The sequence below is a fragment of the Amyelois transitella genome, chromosome 15 (genome assembly GCF_032362555.1).
Source record: "Amyelois transitella isolate CPQ chromosome 15, ilAmyTran1.1, whole genome shotgun sequence".
Taxonomy (NCBI): Eukaryota; Metazoa; Arthropoda; class Insecta; order Lepidoptera; family Pyralidae; genus Amyelois; species Amyelois transitella.
The window spans coordinates 10,418,435-10,433,740 of NC_083518.1; the positions used below are offsets into that span (position 1 = coordinate 10,418,435).

The window sequence follows — 15,306 nt, forward strand, 5'->3', positions numbered from 1 at the left end:
AGCTGTGTGGTTTGATGATAGAAATGAGATTTCTATCGAAACTCGAAACTTTTAATTACACACTTATTTTCGTATTTTTCTATACTAATATTATAGAGCTGAAGAGTTTGTTTGTTTGAACGCGCTAATCTCTGGAACTACTGGTTCGAATTGAAAAATCCTTTTTGTGTTGAATAGACCATTTATCGAGGAAAGCTTAAGGCTATATAACATTACGTTGCAACTATAAGGAGCGAAGAAATAATGGAAAATGTGAAAAAAAAAACGGCGAAAATTGTTCATCCTTGAGGGCTTCCATAAAGCCCAATATACGAGTAACTTTCCCACGCGGACGAAGTCGCGGGCACAGCTAGTTTTGTAACAAATACTTATTTAGATAAACATCTAAGACCCGGGTCAATCAGAGCAAGATCGTTACTCATCATGCCCTGGCCGGGATTCTAACTCGGGATTAAAATCTTAAATTTATTTTCAGAGCCATATCGGACTGTTCGCTCTGGCGTCAAGTGGTGACCGACACCATCGAGGTTAGTGTGTGCGCGTGCGCCGCCGCGGCGGGGGTGGTCAACAACTCCTCGCCAGAGGGTCACCTGCCCATGGACGGAGGTCAGATCGGGGTCGGCGACCATGGGAACTCGGGGTCAGTGTCTGTCAGCTCAAAGGTTCTTTAATATATATGGGACATTTTTTTTTTTTAATATACATGGTACAAATTACACTGATTGAGTTAGCCTCAAAGTAAGTTCGAGACTTGTGTTACGAGATACTAACTCAACGATACTATATTTTATAATAAATACTTATATAGATAAACATCCAAGACCCAGGACAATCAGAAAAAGTTCTTTTCTCATCATGCCTTGACCGGGATTCGAACCCGGCACCTCCGGTGTCACAGACAAGCGTACCACCGCTGAGCCACAGAGGCCGTCATAAGGTTCATACATACACACATTCATCGCCGCAATATATCCAGTGCCAAAGCCTTGTTGACCTCGTAACTGTCTTCCAAATGAAGCAGTAACCTTTCCACCAGCTCCTGTGAAGAATTTTCATGATGATTAAATAATATAAGAGATTAAGTAGAAAAAAAATTTACCAGAGAGTCGGTGGAGAAGTGTATGATGAAGTGCATACATACATACATATAGTCACGTCTATATCCCTTGCTGGGTAGACAGAGACAACATTATGAAAAGACCGGAATGCAATGAAAGTTCGTTTCTCATTATCCTACCCGACCAGGGTCGGGATTCGAAACCGGGACCTCACAGACAAGCGTACTACCGCTGCGCCACAGAGGCCGTGGTGAAATTATTTTAATCTTTTCATTACCCGCATTTATATACTTAAACTAGCTGTCCCGGCAAACGTTTTTATGCCATATAAATAATTTTTAAGTAATTTCTAGTTAAAAAATAAATAAATGTTGCCAAATTCTCAGACCTACTCAATATGCTCACAAAATTTCATGAAGGAGTACGGGAACGAACATTGTGATAAAATTCTCGTATTTTATATGTAAGACTAGCTGTCCTGGTAAACGTTGTTTTGCCATATAAATAATTTTAAAGTTATTTCTAGTTAAAAAAAAATGTTAAGGGTGGACAACCCTTAGCACTAAGGGGTATTAAAAATATAAATGCTCACAAAATTTGAGATTCGGTCAAGCCGTTTCGGAGGAGTACGGAGACAAACATTGTGACACGATAATTTTATATATAAGATTATGTTTAATTTTCAGCGGCATAGTTTTGGAGGACGGCCGCCCCGTCACAGCGCAAATGGTTTTGCTCTGCGCATGGAGATCTGTTAAAGAGGTAGACAAATTGAATTATACATACATACGGGCTCGTCTATATCCCTTGCGGGGTAGACAGAGCCGACAGTCTTGAAAAGTCTGATAGGCCACGTTTAGCTATTTGGCTTTAAGATAAAATTGAGATTCAAATAGTGACTGGTTGCTAGCCCATCGCCCAAAAAAGGATCTCAAGTTTATAAGCCTATTCCTTAGTTGCCTTTTACGGCATCCATGGGAAAGAGATGGAGTGGTCCTATTCTTTTTTTGTACTGGTGCCGGGGACCACACGGCACATAAATGAATAAAAATTTAAAAACATTTTCGTTGTAATTAGGCATTGCTTTTAGGTAAGTAAAGGCCCTGGGCATGTAAATGTTTAAATTTTTGATAACTTCTTATCCTAGCCTATTCTATTTGTATTGGTGCCGAGAACCACACACATAGAACCTATAATAACATGTTATATGTTTTTAAGGTTTCCCTCCTCCTGGGCACGTTGTCGTCCCGCCTCCAGATCTGTCCCCCAGGGGACCCAGCGCCCAGCTGTGGGTCAATATCATGCGGCCAGCTCACCGCTATTGGCGACCACTTCACCACACTATTAGCCCATACGAAGCACAGGGGCGCCTTTGAACAGGCATATGTGGGGTTCACTGAGTTATTGGCGAGGTAAATTGATCATGATGAGAAGATGTAGTTACAGGAATAGAAAAGGGTATGTTGAGATGGTTCGGTCATGTGGAGAGGATGAATGAAAGCAGGTTGACTAAGCAGATATACAAGGAGAGTGTGGAGGGAAAGGTCGGAGTGGGAAGACCTAGACGAACGTATCTTGATCAAATTAAGGACGTCCTGGTAAAGGGTCAGGTCAAAAGTACCCGAAACCGTTATGAATGTGGATGAAGCAAAGGAAGTATGCAGAGATCGTGGCAAGTGAAAAGAGGTAGTCTCTGCCTACCCCTCCGGGAAAGAGGCGTGATTCTATGTATGTATGTATATAAATTGATCATATACATACAAATTAGACTTGACCATAATATGTATGTATGTATGTTTGTAAATTGATCGTCACAACACATACATACATATACCTATACTCACGTCTATATCACTTGTGGGGTAGACAGAGCTGACAGTCTTAAAAAGACTGATGGGTCACGTCCAGCTGTTCGGCTTAATGATAGAATTGAGATTCAAATAGTGACAGGTTGCTAGCCGTGTCGCCTATAAGAAGAATCCCTAGTTTTTAAGACTATCCCTTAGTCACATATAAATCAGTCCCTAGTCATATATGTATTATTTGACGAAACACTCGTATAGAAATAATTAGTTTTACATTCATTCATGTTTTTAAATGTAGATAATGTGCATTCGTCCACGATTTAGATTTAAGAGATCTGTATTTGTAAATAGACATCCGGTGAGAATGCTGCAGTGTAGTTTGTTCCACCGCTTCTTCTACACATGCGCTTTGGAAGCGGTAGTAGTTATAATTAGATTTAAGTGATGTGATGTCAATTTATCACTAATTTACTTTGTATACAATTTTGAAAATAAATCTATTCTATCCTACATATACCTACTGTACAATAATTTGAAAGTGGTACTGCTGGGCACTAATAAAAAAAAAGGAACAAAAATAGCAAAGAGCGTTAGTTACAATGTTCAACGTATTGAATTAAGTTCACTTTTTATAATGTCCATGATGTTAAAACCAACTACAAAAAATTTCAAAGAAGTTCAATGAGTTATTTCAGAAAGTGCAGTTTTAATTTCTATCAAAACAAGTTCCGATAAAAATCAACAAATAGTTCTGTATTAAACATATACCATACTGAAAAAAAAAAATATCCCTATACAAAAAAAAAGATCTCATAAAATTCAAAAATTCAAAATTATTATTCATTATATTATAGTATACTTCATATCGCTTAATAATTGTCAAAACGTATGGTTTAACAACATTGGTTGACGTCAAATAATATAAAATATAACTCATAATCGCCTAAATATCGTAATTTTTCACGATCAGGTTATGGCGCAGTCGGTACCCGGAGCTCCACAACCTGCCCCAGAAGTGGCTGTCGGAGCTGATATCCAGCATCGAGGCTGGAGACAGGAAGGACGCCACCAGGAGGAGCGCCGGCCTGCCTTTCATGATACAGGTTTACATACACACATACACATACTGATAGGTGGCGCCACCGGCACGTAAACACTGAGCTCCGTGTCAATTAATTTGTAAAAATATAATTACGTACATAAATATTAAATATATGATTAAACGTTGTAGTCGGAAAGTGAGAAAGTGCGTACGAGTGTTATCTCAAGCAAAAAACACAGTGTAGTGAAGCTAAACAATGAATTAATCGTCAGGTACATTTTCTTTAAAAAAACTGTATGTAAACAATAAAAAGGACATTAGCATTTTTATAAATAACATAATTTTTGAACACTGTTCATTAAAAAGTGCACAAACAATATTAATAGTGTACATATTTTTATCGACTAAACGTCGTAAAAGGCGACTAAGGCAATGGCAAATAAAATTGGAATTCTACTTATACGCTAGCGACCTGTCACTATTTGAATCTTAAGCCAAACAGCTGAACGTGACCTATCAGTCTTTTCAACACTGTTGGCTCTGTCTACCCCGCAAGGGATATACACGTGATCATATGTATGTATGTATATACAATAAATAGTACACGGTCACGTCTGTATCCTTACGAGGGAAAATTAAAAGTGACCTTTTTTTTCCGACCCCCCCCCCCCCCCCCTTCCCTCCCACAGGCGTTAGTCACAACCGAAGTGCAAGTCCGAGGCAATCCGAAGTGCTTCCACCGGTGCATGGGCACCCTGCTGCGGCTAGCTGGCCCGCAGTCTTACCGTCACGAGACCCGCGACCCGGACACAGCTATACACTGCCTGAACGTCCTGCGGGCTCTGTACAGGAACTCCGCGCTGGACGACAGCGTGGCTAGTTATGTCGGGGACGGGTTTGTGGTGGCTTTGAACGGGTTCGAGGGGGACACTTGGGCGGTGAGTTGGGTTGATATTGTCATTTTGAATGGATGATTTTTAATTATCATAATATTAAGAGCCGTGTGGTTCCCGGCACCAATACAAAAAAGAATAGGTTCACTCCATCTCTTTCCCATGGATGTCGTAAAAGGCGACTAAGGGATAGGCTTACAAACTTGGGATTCTTTTTTAGGCGATGGGCTAGCAAAACCGGTCACTATTTGAATCTCAATTCTAGCATTAAGCCAAATAGCTGAACGTGGCCATTCAGTCTTTTCAAGACTGTTGGCTCTGTCTACCCCGCAAGGGATATAGACATGACCATATGTATGTAGAGCCGTGTGGTTCCCGGCACCATTACAAAAGAATAGGACCACTCCATCTCTTTCCCACGGATGTCGTAAGAGCCGACTAAGGGATAGACTTGGGATTCCTCTTTAATGTAAATCCCTGCCAATCTAAGGTCTGCCGCGCCGATGGATGCATGGCTAGGGGCGAGCCTAGTCTCGAGCGTGCCACTTCCGCCATGGGGTTGGGCGACCCCCAGGTAATGGCTAGCCTTACCCTGGCATGCGGGGCTCTGCTGGGGCGGACAAAATTTTTCCCTAGCGTCTCGTGGGAATCGCATTATGAACCTTAAAAAGCATAGAAATGGCGGCGATGGTGTCCGCACCCCATCACGTCTCGTTCCCGGCGGGAGCGGTATGCGGTCTGCTGAAAGCCGCTTTGCGACGATGAATGTAAGAGGAGGAATGAAGGATAAGATTGAGGAAGTATGCCAGATGATGGATGAAAGACGTTTGGATGTGTTGTGCGTGAATGAAACGAAGCGGAAAGGATGCGACGCGACGCAGCACGGCCCTTACACGGCGTATTGGTCTGGAATTTCCAGTACCAGCCGAGGCTGTCAAGGGGTCGGTCTAATTCTTTCTGCACGAATGGCTGAGTGCGTGAATGAGTATGAGTGTGTCAGCCCTCGTCTTCTATGGATTAGGCTGAAAGTTGGAATCACTCGGATCTTCGTTCTAGGTGTTTATGCACCTTGGGATGTGGGTTCGAGGGGTACAACATCAGCAAAAAGCGAAAACGAGGAGTTCTGGAATAGTGTAAGAGAAGTATTGAAAGTTACCAAGCCAAATGAGAAGATTATTATGTTAGGTGATTTTAATGGATGGGTGGGTGTAAAGCGTGATGGATATGAAAAGGTGCTTGGTGCGTTTGGTGACGAAAAGGTGAATGATAATGGAAGAAGTGTATTAGAAATTTGTCTAGAGTGGGATCTTTTTGTGTCGAACTCAATGTTTCAACATAAAGAGATCCACACCTACACAAGAGTGGAAGGTATTTTAAAAAGTATGATAGACTTTGTGATTGTAGATGAAAGATTGAAGAACAAAGTGCTGGATACCCGTGCATATCGCGGTGCTGGCATTGACTCGGACCATTTACTGGTGATATCCCGGATAAGGGGTATCTTCAATCGCTGGCGGCACAGGGTAAGGGAGCAAACCAGCGCTTTGGAAAGAGTAAAAGTAGAAAATTTGCAAGATATGGATGTAGGTAAGAAGTATATTAATAGACTGAAGGATGAATTTGAAGATTTAGATGAAATGAGCGATATTGAAGATGGATGGAAGGAATTTAAAGAAAGAATTGTGAAAGTAGCTGTTGAAGTGTGTGGTGTAAGTAGAAGAAGGAAAGGAAAAAATCACAAATATGCGTGGATGAGTAAAGATGTGCAAGAACTTGTGCGATTAAAGAAGAAAGCATGGCTGGATTTGTTAGCAGCAAAAGCTAACTTAAGAATGCAAGAGGTTATAGATGAAGATGTGAATGAAGCACGTAAGGAATATAAGAAAATGAAAGATTTGGTTAAGAAAGCTGTGATTAGAAAGAAAGAAGAGTATAAAGAGGATTTTGATAAAAGGCTATCAGAAGACTTTCAGTCAAATCTGAAAGTATTCTGGAAATCCGTAAGGTCAGCCCGAGGAAATACTATAACCAGAGAGCTGACTAGGATCAGATGCCAGGATGGTAGCGTTGTGAAAGGAGAAGAATGTGTACTAAAGATATGGAAGGACTATTTTGAAAGTTTATTTGAAAAAAAGGAAGGAAATAAGAAAGATTTCTGCTATAGCGAAGAAAAAGAGAATGAGATGGAAGGCGAAATTGAAATGTTCGAAATTGTGGAAGCACTTAAGAGTATGAAAGCGGGAAAGGCTGCTGGGTGTGATAGAGTGTCGGTCGAGATGCTTAAAGCAGGAAAAGGCGTAGTAGCTAGTCAGTTGTACTGCCTTTTCAATTTGTGTTGGAGAAGCGGCCGAGTACCAAAAGATTGGTGTAAGGCTGTTATCGTGCCACTTTACAAAGGAAAAGGGTCACAGCTGGACTGCAAAAATTATCGTGGTATAAGCCTGCTTAGCGTCGTCGGCAAATTGTATGCTAAGGTATTGATTAATAGAGTCAGGAATGAAACTGATGACAAAATATGGGATGCTCAAGCGGGATTTCGAAAGGGAATGGGATGTACTGATCAGGTCTTTTCCTTGCGGTGCATAGCCGAAAAGTTTTTGGCCAAGAGTCAAAAAGTCTATTGCACATTCGTAGATCTGGAAAAGGCCTATGACAGAGTTGAGAGGAATGAATTGTGGTCAGCACTTTCTATGCATGGGGTGAGCAGTCTCTTAATACGAGCACTGAAATCCTTATATGAGGATTCGAGTGCTTGTGTCAGGATAAACGGAGCGCACACTGAGTGGTTTAAGATTGAGAAAGGCGTTAGGCAAGGATGTGTTGCGTCACCGTGGCTGTTCAACCTATTTATGGATAGCTGTTTGACAGATTTGAAAGAGTCTAAAAGTGGATTAAGGATGAATGAGTTACTCGTCAAATGTCTGCTCTATGCCGACGATCAGGTTATACTGGCGTCATCAGCGGAGGAGTTACAGGAGATGGTAAACTGTATGCATGAAGCTTTAAAAGAGAAAGGAATGAAAGTGAACGTAAGTAAAACTAAAACACTGGTTTTTGAAATGGAGAAAGAAATGACAGCATGTAATATTTTGATTGGAGGAGAAAAAGTGGAGCAAGTGAAAGAGTTTGTATATCTAGGATCAAAGTTTACATCAGATGGCAAGTATGATAGTGATATTGAAAGGAGAGTGAACGCGGGGAACATGGTGAATGGAGCTTTGCATGCCTTTATGAGCAGTCAGAAACTATCCAAAAAGGCTCGACTGGCTGTGCACAGGGGCGTGTTGGTCCCGACATTAATGTATGGGAGTGAAAGTTGGGTATGGCAAAAGAAGCATGAAAGCAGAATAAATGCAGTGGAAATGAGAGCGTTAAGGAGTATGATGGGTGTGAAATTGAGTGACAGGATAAGGAACAGCGTGATAAGGGAATGTTGTGATGTGAAAGAAGATGTAGTTACAGGAATAGAAAAGGGTATGTTAAGATGGTTCGGTCATGTGGAGAGGATGAATGAAAGCAGGTTGACTAAGCAGATATACAAGGAGAGTGTGGAGGGAAAGGTCGGAGTGGGAAGACCTAGACGAACGTATCTTGATCAAATTAAGGACGTCCTGGTAAAGGGTCAGGTCAAAAGTACCCGAAACCGCCGAGCTTGTATGAAGAGAGTTATGAATGTGGACGAAGCGAAAGAAGTATGCAGAGATCGTGGCAAGTGGAAAGAGGTAGTCTCTGCCTACCCCTCCGGGAAAGAGGCGTGATTTTATGTATGTATGTATGTATGTATGTATATGTATGTATGTATGTAATATTAAGAGTACCCGAAACCGCTGAGCTTGCATGTAAAGAGTTATGAATGTGGATGAAGCGAAGGAAGTATGCAGAGATTGTGGCAAGTGGAAAGATGTAGTCTCTGCCTACCGCTCTGATTTTATGTTTATGTTTTTAAATATTAAAATCGTTGTTAAAGACGACTCAGGGATACGCTTATAAACTTGTGGTTTTCTGAGCAAACCTGCTTCTGATGCTTCCTTGTGCTTGTATGGGGGTAATTCGACTTTTCATAATAATCCACACAAGTATCAAACCTGTATGTAATGTAATTTACGATTCTATTAGCACCTTCTATTAAATTTAAATGGGACTGACATGTCTTAAAGACAGAAATTAACCTTATTTAAATAAAGATTAAAAAAATAAACTCGAGATTCAACTTTGATTTGGCGATGGGCTAGCAACTTGTCGCTACTTGAATCTCTATTCTATCATTAACCCTAACAACTGAACGTGGCCTTTCAGTCTCTTCACGGCTCGATTTTGGTAAATCTTAGCAGTAGAGTAGATAATGATTTGTAGCGAGAGCGATGATTCGGCTCGACCGCCACCAAAGGGAAGATGCGATTTAGACTCTTCGTTGTTATTGGCTGAGCGCGTTATTTTCTTCGCTATGGTTGACAGTATCTTGAACAAATTAAGGACGTCCTGGTAAAGGGTCAGGTCAAAAGTACCCGAAACCGCCGAGCTTGCATGAAGAGAGTTATGAATGTGGATGAAGCGAAGGAAGTATGCAGGGATCGTGGCAATTGGAAAGAGGTAGTCTCTGCCTACCCCTCCGGGAAAAAGGTGTGATTTTATGTATGTATGTATGTATGGTTGACAGTTGTTGTGTGACATTAGTGATGTCGCCACAGGTTCATTAAGCGTTCAACTAATAAATCTGGGATTATTCTTGTAGACGATGGGCTAACATACATATATACATACATAAAATCACGCCTCTTTCCCGGAGGGGTAGGTAGACACTACATCTTTCTACTTGCCACGATCTCTGCATACTTCCTTCGCTTCGGGTACTCTTGATCTGACCCTTCGCCAGGACATCCATAATTGGATCAAGATACGTTCATCTAGGCCTTCCCACTCCGACCTTTCCCTCCACACTCTCCTTGTATATCTGCTTAGTCAACCTGCTTTCATTCATCCTCTCAACATCACCAAACCATCTTAACATACCCTTTTCTATTCCTGTAACTACATCTTCTTCTCATCACAACATTCCCTTATCACGTTGTTTCTTATCCACTCAATTTCACACCGATCGTACTCCTTAACGCTCTCATTTCCACTGCATAAATGCACTGCTTTCGTGCTTCTTTTGCCATACCCAACTTTCACTGGGCTAACAACCTGTCTATATTTGAATCTCAATTCCATCATTAACCTTACAGCAGTACATGGCCTTACATTTTATTCTGTTGGCTCCGCCTACCTCGTAGGGGATAAAAACGTGTCAATATTACAGATAAGGAACGCCAGCACGCTGATGTTCAGCGCGCTGATGTCAAGGGTGTTCGGTCCGGCGCACGGTCACCGCGACCAGATGACCGGCAGGATATTCTTCCTCAGATACCCTCGACTTTACGACTTTATGATGGTGAGTTTTAGACGATGAGCTGACCAGGGTCGCCATATGAGGTAAAATAAATAAATAAAATAAAAATTTTGTTAATTCAGTATCTAGAGATTACAAAAATAGTGCTAGTTACTGGAGCCTCCTTTTAAGCAAAAATATGCTTGTGCCAGGAGAACTCCGCTCTTACATTCCATATAATTCTAAATACAAAATATAAAATCTATTACACTCCAATTGTAGGTACGGCGAGGGATAACGTAAGGCAACACCGAATGGGTTACAGGTTCGTTCATTAATGTATCATAATCGAGAATAAATGTTCTTATGTACTAAGTAGTTATCTAGGTTATATAGTTACTAGCTGTGCCCGCGACTTTGTCTGCGTGGAATAGTTATTTTGGGCATCATTGAAGTTAAAGAAATAATTTTCTCCTTTTTTTACATATTCCATTATTTCTTTGCTCCTTATAGTTGCAGCGTGATGTTATATAGCCTAAAGCCTTCCTCGATAAATGGTCTATTCGACGCAAAAATAATTTGTCAATTCGAACCAGTAGTTCCTGAGATTAGCGCGTTCAAACAAACAAATTCTTCAGCTTTATAATATTAGTATAGATAAATAGACAATACACATATATTAACGTGTCATTCACCACAGGCAACCTGTCACTATTTGAATCTCAATTCTATTATTAACCCTAACAGCTGAACGTGGCCTTTCAGTCTATCAAGACTGCTGGCTTTGTCTACCCCGCAAGGGACCCCATCCATGGGAAAGAGATGGAGTGGTCGTATTCTTTTTCTTTTAGTGCCGGGAACCACGCGGACGAAGGGATCATATACATATATTAAAACTTTGTGTGTGTTACATTTTAAGTCGAACAAAACGCTTCTTTAGTAGGTAAAGTGTGGAATGAGCTGCATAAAAAAACCTAATTTCCGGAGACGGAGTTTGTCAAAATAATGCAATATTTTTATCTCGCGTTATTACAAATCGTTCCAAAAAAATTATATTAAGACTGATGACAGAAAAGAAATGTATATTTTTATAACACTCAAATAGCCTATTATATTAATGAATGAATGAATTGTGGACAAAACATGTCAATTTACACACGTGCCGTGTGGTTCCCGGCACCAATACAAAAAAGAATAGAACCAATCCATCTCTTTTCCATGGATGTCGTAAAAGGCGACTAAGGGACAGGCTTACAAACTTGGTATTCTTTTTTAGGCGTTGGGCTAGCAACCTGTCACTATTTGAATCTCAGTCCTATCTTAAAGCCAAATAGCTGTACGTGGCCATTCAGTCTTTTCAATACTGTTGGCTCTGTCTACCCCACAAGGGATATAGACGTGACTATATGTATGTATGTATGTAATGACGTCCAATAAAATGCTGCAATGTAGTTTGTTTCGCCGCTTCTTTTACACATGCGCTTTGGAAGCGGTAGTAGTTATAATTAGATTTAAGTTATGTGACGTCAATAAGTGGTACTTTGTATCCAATTTTGAAAATAAATCTATTCTATTCTATTCTAGAACAAAACGCTTCTTGAGTATCTAATGTGTGGAATGAGCTGCATAAAAAAACCTAATTTTCGGAGACGGATTTTGTCAAAATAATGCAATATTTTTATCTTGCGTTATTACAATATGATGACACAAAAGAAATGTATATTTTTATTGCACTCAAATGGATTGTGGATGGAACGCTTATGGATTTAACATGTCAATTTACATTTGATGTAATTTTTAAATATTAATCTCCCAGGAAAAACTGTCACCATCCGAGTCCACGGTGCGGCCGACGCTGTTCCCCGTGCTGGTGCTGCTGTCCCGCCTGTGCCCGTCTTCGCTGGAGGGCTCCGAGTCGGCGCTGCGGCTGTCGGCGCTGCTGCGGCGCGCGGCGGCCGCGGCGCGGAGCCCCGTGGGCCGCGCCCGGGCTCTGGCGGCCAGGGCGGCGGTGCCCCTGGTCACGCCGGTCGTGTGAGTTGTTGATTTTTTGGAATTTCGTTTTTTTCAGAGGATTTTGGATTGGAGATGTCATGTCGGGTTACTCTTTGTCGGCTATATCAGATTCTTCTGTTAGACAATTCGGGCGGCGGTGCCCCTGGTCACTCCAGTTGTGTGAGTTGTTGATTTTTTGGAATTTCTTTTTTTTTAGAGGATTTTGGATTGGAGATGTCATGCCGGGTTACTCTTTGTCGGCTATATCAGATTCTTCTGTTAGACAATTCGGGCGGCGGTGCCGCTGGTCACTCCAGTTGTGTGAGTTGGAATTTCTTTTTTAGAGGATTTTGGATTGGAGATGTTACGTCGGGTTACTCTTTGTCGGCTATATCAGATTCTTCTATTAGACAATTCTTCTATCAGGCTCTAGCTGATGAAGCGGTGGTGCTCTTGGTGTCTCCGGTTGTGTGAGTTTTTTCATCTTAAGAATATATTTTTTAAAGGATTTAGGAATGAAGACGCCATGTCAGATTCTTCTATTAGGCAATTCGGAATCCTGTGTGCTGCTAGAGCAATGGTGCTCTTGGTGTCTCCGGTTATGTGAGTTTTATCACCTTAAGGATATCTTTTTCAAAGGATTTAGGACTGATGCATGTCAGATTTTTCTATTAGGCAATTCGGAATCCTGTGTGCTACTGAAACGATGGTGCTCTTGGTGTATACGGTTATGTGAGTTTTTTCACCTTAAGAATATCTTTTTCAGAGGATTTAGGTCTGAAGACGCCTTGTCAGATTCTTCTATTAGGCAACTCAGGAGTCCTGTGTGCCCCGACTATGTGGCTCTAGCTACTAAAGTGGCTCTGCTGTTGGAGTGGTCCTATTCTTTTTTTGTATTGGTCCCGGGAACCACACGGCCACGGAACCACAGATCCTAATATTTTTAATTAATATTAACTTTATAATAATTTCAGATATTACAACCACATAGAAGCCCTCCTAACATCGATCCAAGAACCCACTACCCACAACTACACCCACGGGGTCCTATTACAACTCACTAGGCTATTAGAAGCTAACCCCGACAATGTAACGATGCAAAACGAGGAGGCTCTGTCAGAGAAACTGTTTGCCGCGACGTGGGTGCTGACTCAAGCGAATGGCAATCTTCCGAATTATGTATTGGCTGATGAGTTTTTGAAAGTCTTCAATTTGGTTATGTGGAGGTAAGTTAGAATAGAATAGATTTATTTTCAAAATTTTATACAAGGTATCACTTATTGACGTCACATAACTTAAATCTAATTATAACTACTACCGCTTCCAAAGTGCATGTGTAGAAGAAGCGGCGAAACAAACTACACTTCAGCATTTTTTATCGGACGTCAATTTACAAATATAGATCTCTTAAATCAAAATCGTGGACGAATGATTACGGTTATGATAAGATGTTAGATAATATGTATGTATTTTTCAGTATGAATCTGCACTTTATCGCACAACCAACTCAAAGTTTTTCTGTTTGGTCAGCTGGTTGACTGGTAGAGAATGCCAAAAGGCATTAAGTCCGCCTTTTGTACATTTTTTTGTGCATTAAAGTTTCAAATAAATAAATAAATATGTTTGTAATAAAACAGTAGTTTAGGCGTCTTTATTGGGTCCCATAAATTGTTATGGAATAATTTGAAGACGGCAGTGCCGTGTGACTAATAGATAGGCTTACAAACTTGGGATTCTTCGTTTAAACGATGGGCTAGCAACCTGTCACTATTTGAATCTCAATTCTATCGTGGAGCCAAACAGCTAACTTGGCCTATTAGTCTTTTCATGACTGTTAGCTCTATCTACCCCGCAAGATATATAAACGTGATTATATGTATGTATGACCCCACATGAAAAGTAAGACATTTAATACCAACCCATCGCCTACAAGTGGAATCCCAAGTTACAAGCCTATCCTTTAGTCGCCTTTTACAACATCCATGGATAAGATATGAAGTGGTTCAATTTTAAAGTGCTGGAAACCACACGGCATGTGGGGTCACGTTGTGTTAATTTATCCATTGTTTACAGATTGCCTACCCTAATAACACCGGAAATAATAAGCACAACGACAAATGCTCTAGAATCTCTGCTCTTCAATACAAAATCATTCCCTATAACATTTGGCAGAGAGATATGCCTTTCAAATGCAATGTACTCGCTTATTATCATATCGACCAAGTACAAACAAAGAGACATAACAACAATCATATGTAACAACTCGATTCATCAAAATTACGATGTCACTTTAGCCGTGTTAAACTATTTATTAATATTACACGACAATTTGCATGTCGAGTGCAAATTTCAAGAACATTTGCAAACATTAAAAGATGAAGATGTTTTGTCAAAATTGAGGGTAGAACCGAAATATATACCGACCTTGTGTGGAATATTCGAGAACAGTAAATACTTGGAGTGTGTACAGAAGTCTTTGAAAATATTAAGTCTAGAAAGGCACACGCAGAAGTGTATATTGAGAATAAAGACAGGTATTGAAGATTTATCCGATGAAATTACAGTGAGGAAGTTATTTGATTTGGTCGAAAATGAACATGAGAATTTGACACATATTTACTTGGAGTGTTTGTCCACGTTTGTTAGTGAGAAATTAAGGGAAAATAAGATGAGTATGGAGTTAATTTTGGATGTGGTAAGGGTGTTTTTCGCGTGCTGCACCCCGGATAATGGAGAAGAAGTGAGAAAGGTTGTTGTCAATTTTTTGGCGGGAAACTTTGATGTGTTGGTCAAAATGGCGGATGGTTGGAGTGAAGAAAATGAATGTAAGTAATGTCGGAATGTAGAAACAAAAAATTAATATTTTATTCAGAAGTTGTGAAGATTTAATATTTAATTATGTAAATCATTGAAGTGAATATAATTTAATTTTGAAAAGTTCATCCATATCTTTCTCATTTGCCCAAACGCGATTAAGGGAAAAGGCATTTATTAAAATTTTTAATGTTTTTGATTAAATAGGTTTAAAGAATTTATTCTCAGAAAATTAAAATTTGCCACTTGTTTTGCTAACCCTGCGACCTGTCATTGCAAGTTCTCAACTTTTATATCCGTTTCTTTATAGAAACTGATTATAACTAAATAATGT

General features: G+C 40.3%; 1 protein-coding gene across 1 annotated transcript in view; it reads left to right on the forward strand.

Annotated features, from left to right (window-relative positions):
* Positions 1–15,306, forward strand: part of LOC106139459 (tRNA (32-2'-O)-methyltransferase regulator THADA) — a 32,280-nt gene that overhangs the window by 15,907 nt on the left and 1,067 nt on the right. Inside the window, exons 15-23 of the mRNA XM_060948376.1 lie at positions 476–640; positions 1,745–1,820; positions 2,277–2,470; positions 3,834–3,966; positions 4,595–4,843; positions 10,098–10,229; positions 11,983–12,197; positions 13,133–13,384; positions 14,232–14,983. Of these exons, the coding sequence (XP_060804359.1) occupies positions 476–640; positions 1,745–1,820; positions 2,277–2,470; positions 3,834–3,966; positions 4,595–4,843; positions 10,098–10,229; positions 11,983–12,197; positions 13,133–13,384; positions 14,232–14,983 (2,168 nt within the window). The remainder of the gene's footprint in view (positions 1–475; positions 641–1,744; positions 1,821–2,276; positions 2,471–3,833; positions 3,967–4,594; positions 4,844–10,097; positions 10,230–11,982; positions 12,198–13,132; positions 13,385–14,231; positions 14,984–15,306) is intronic.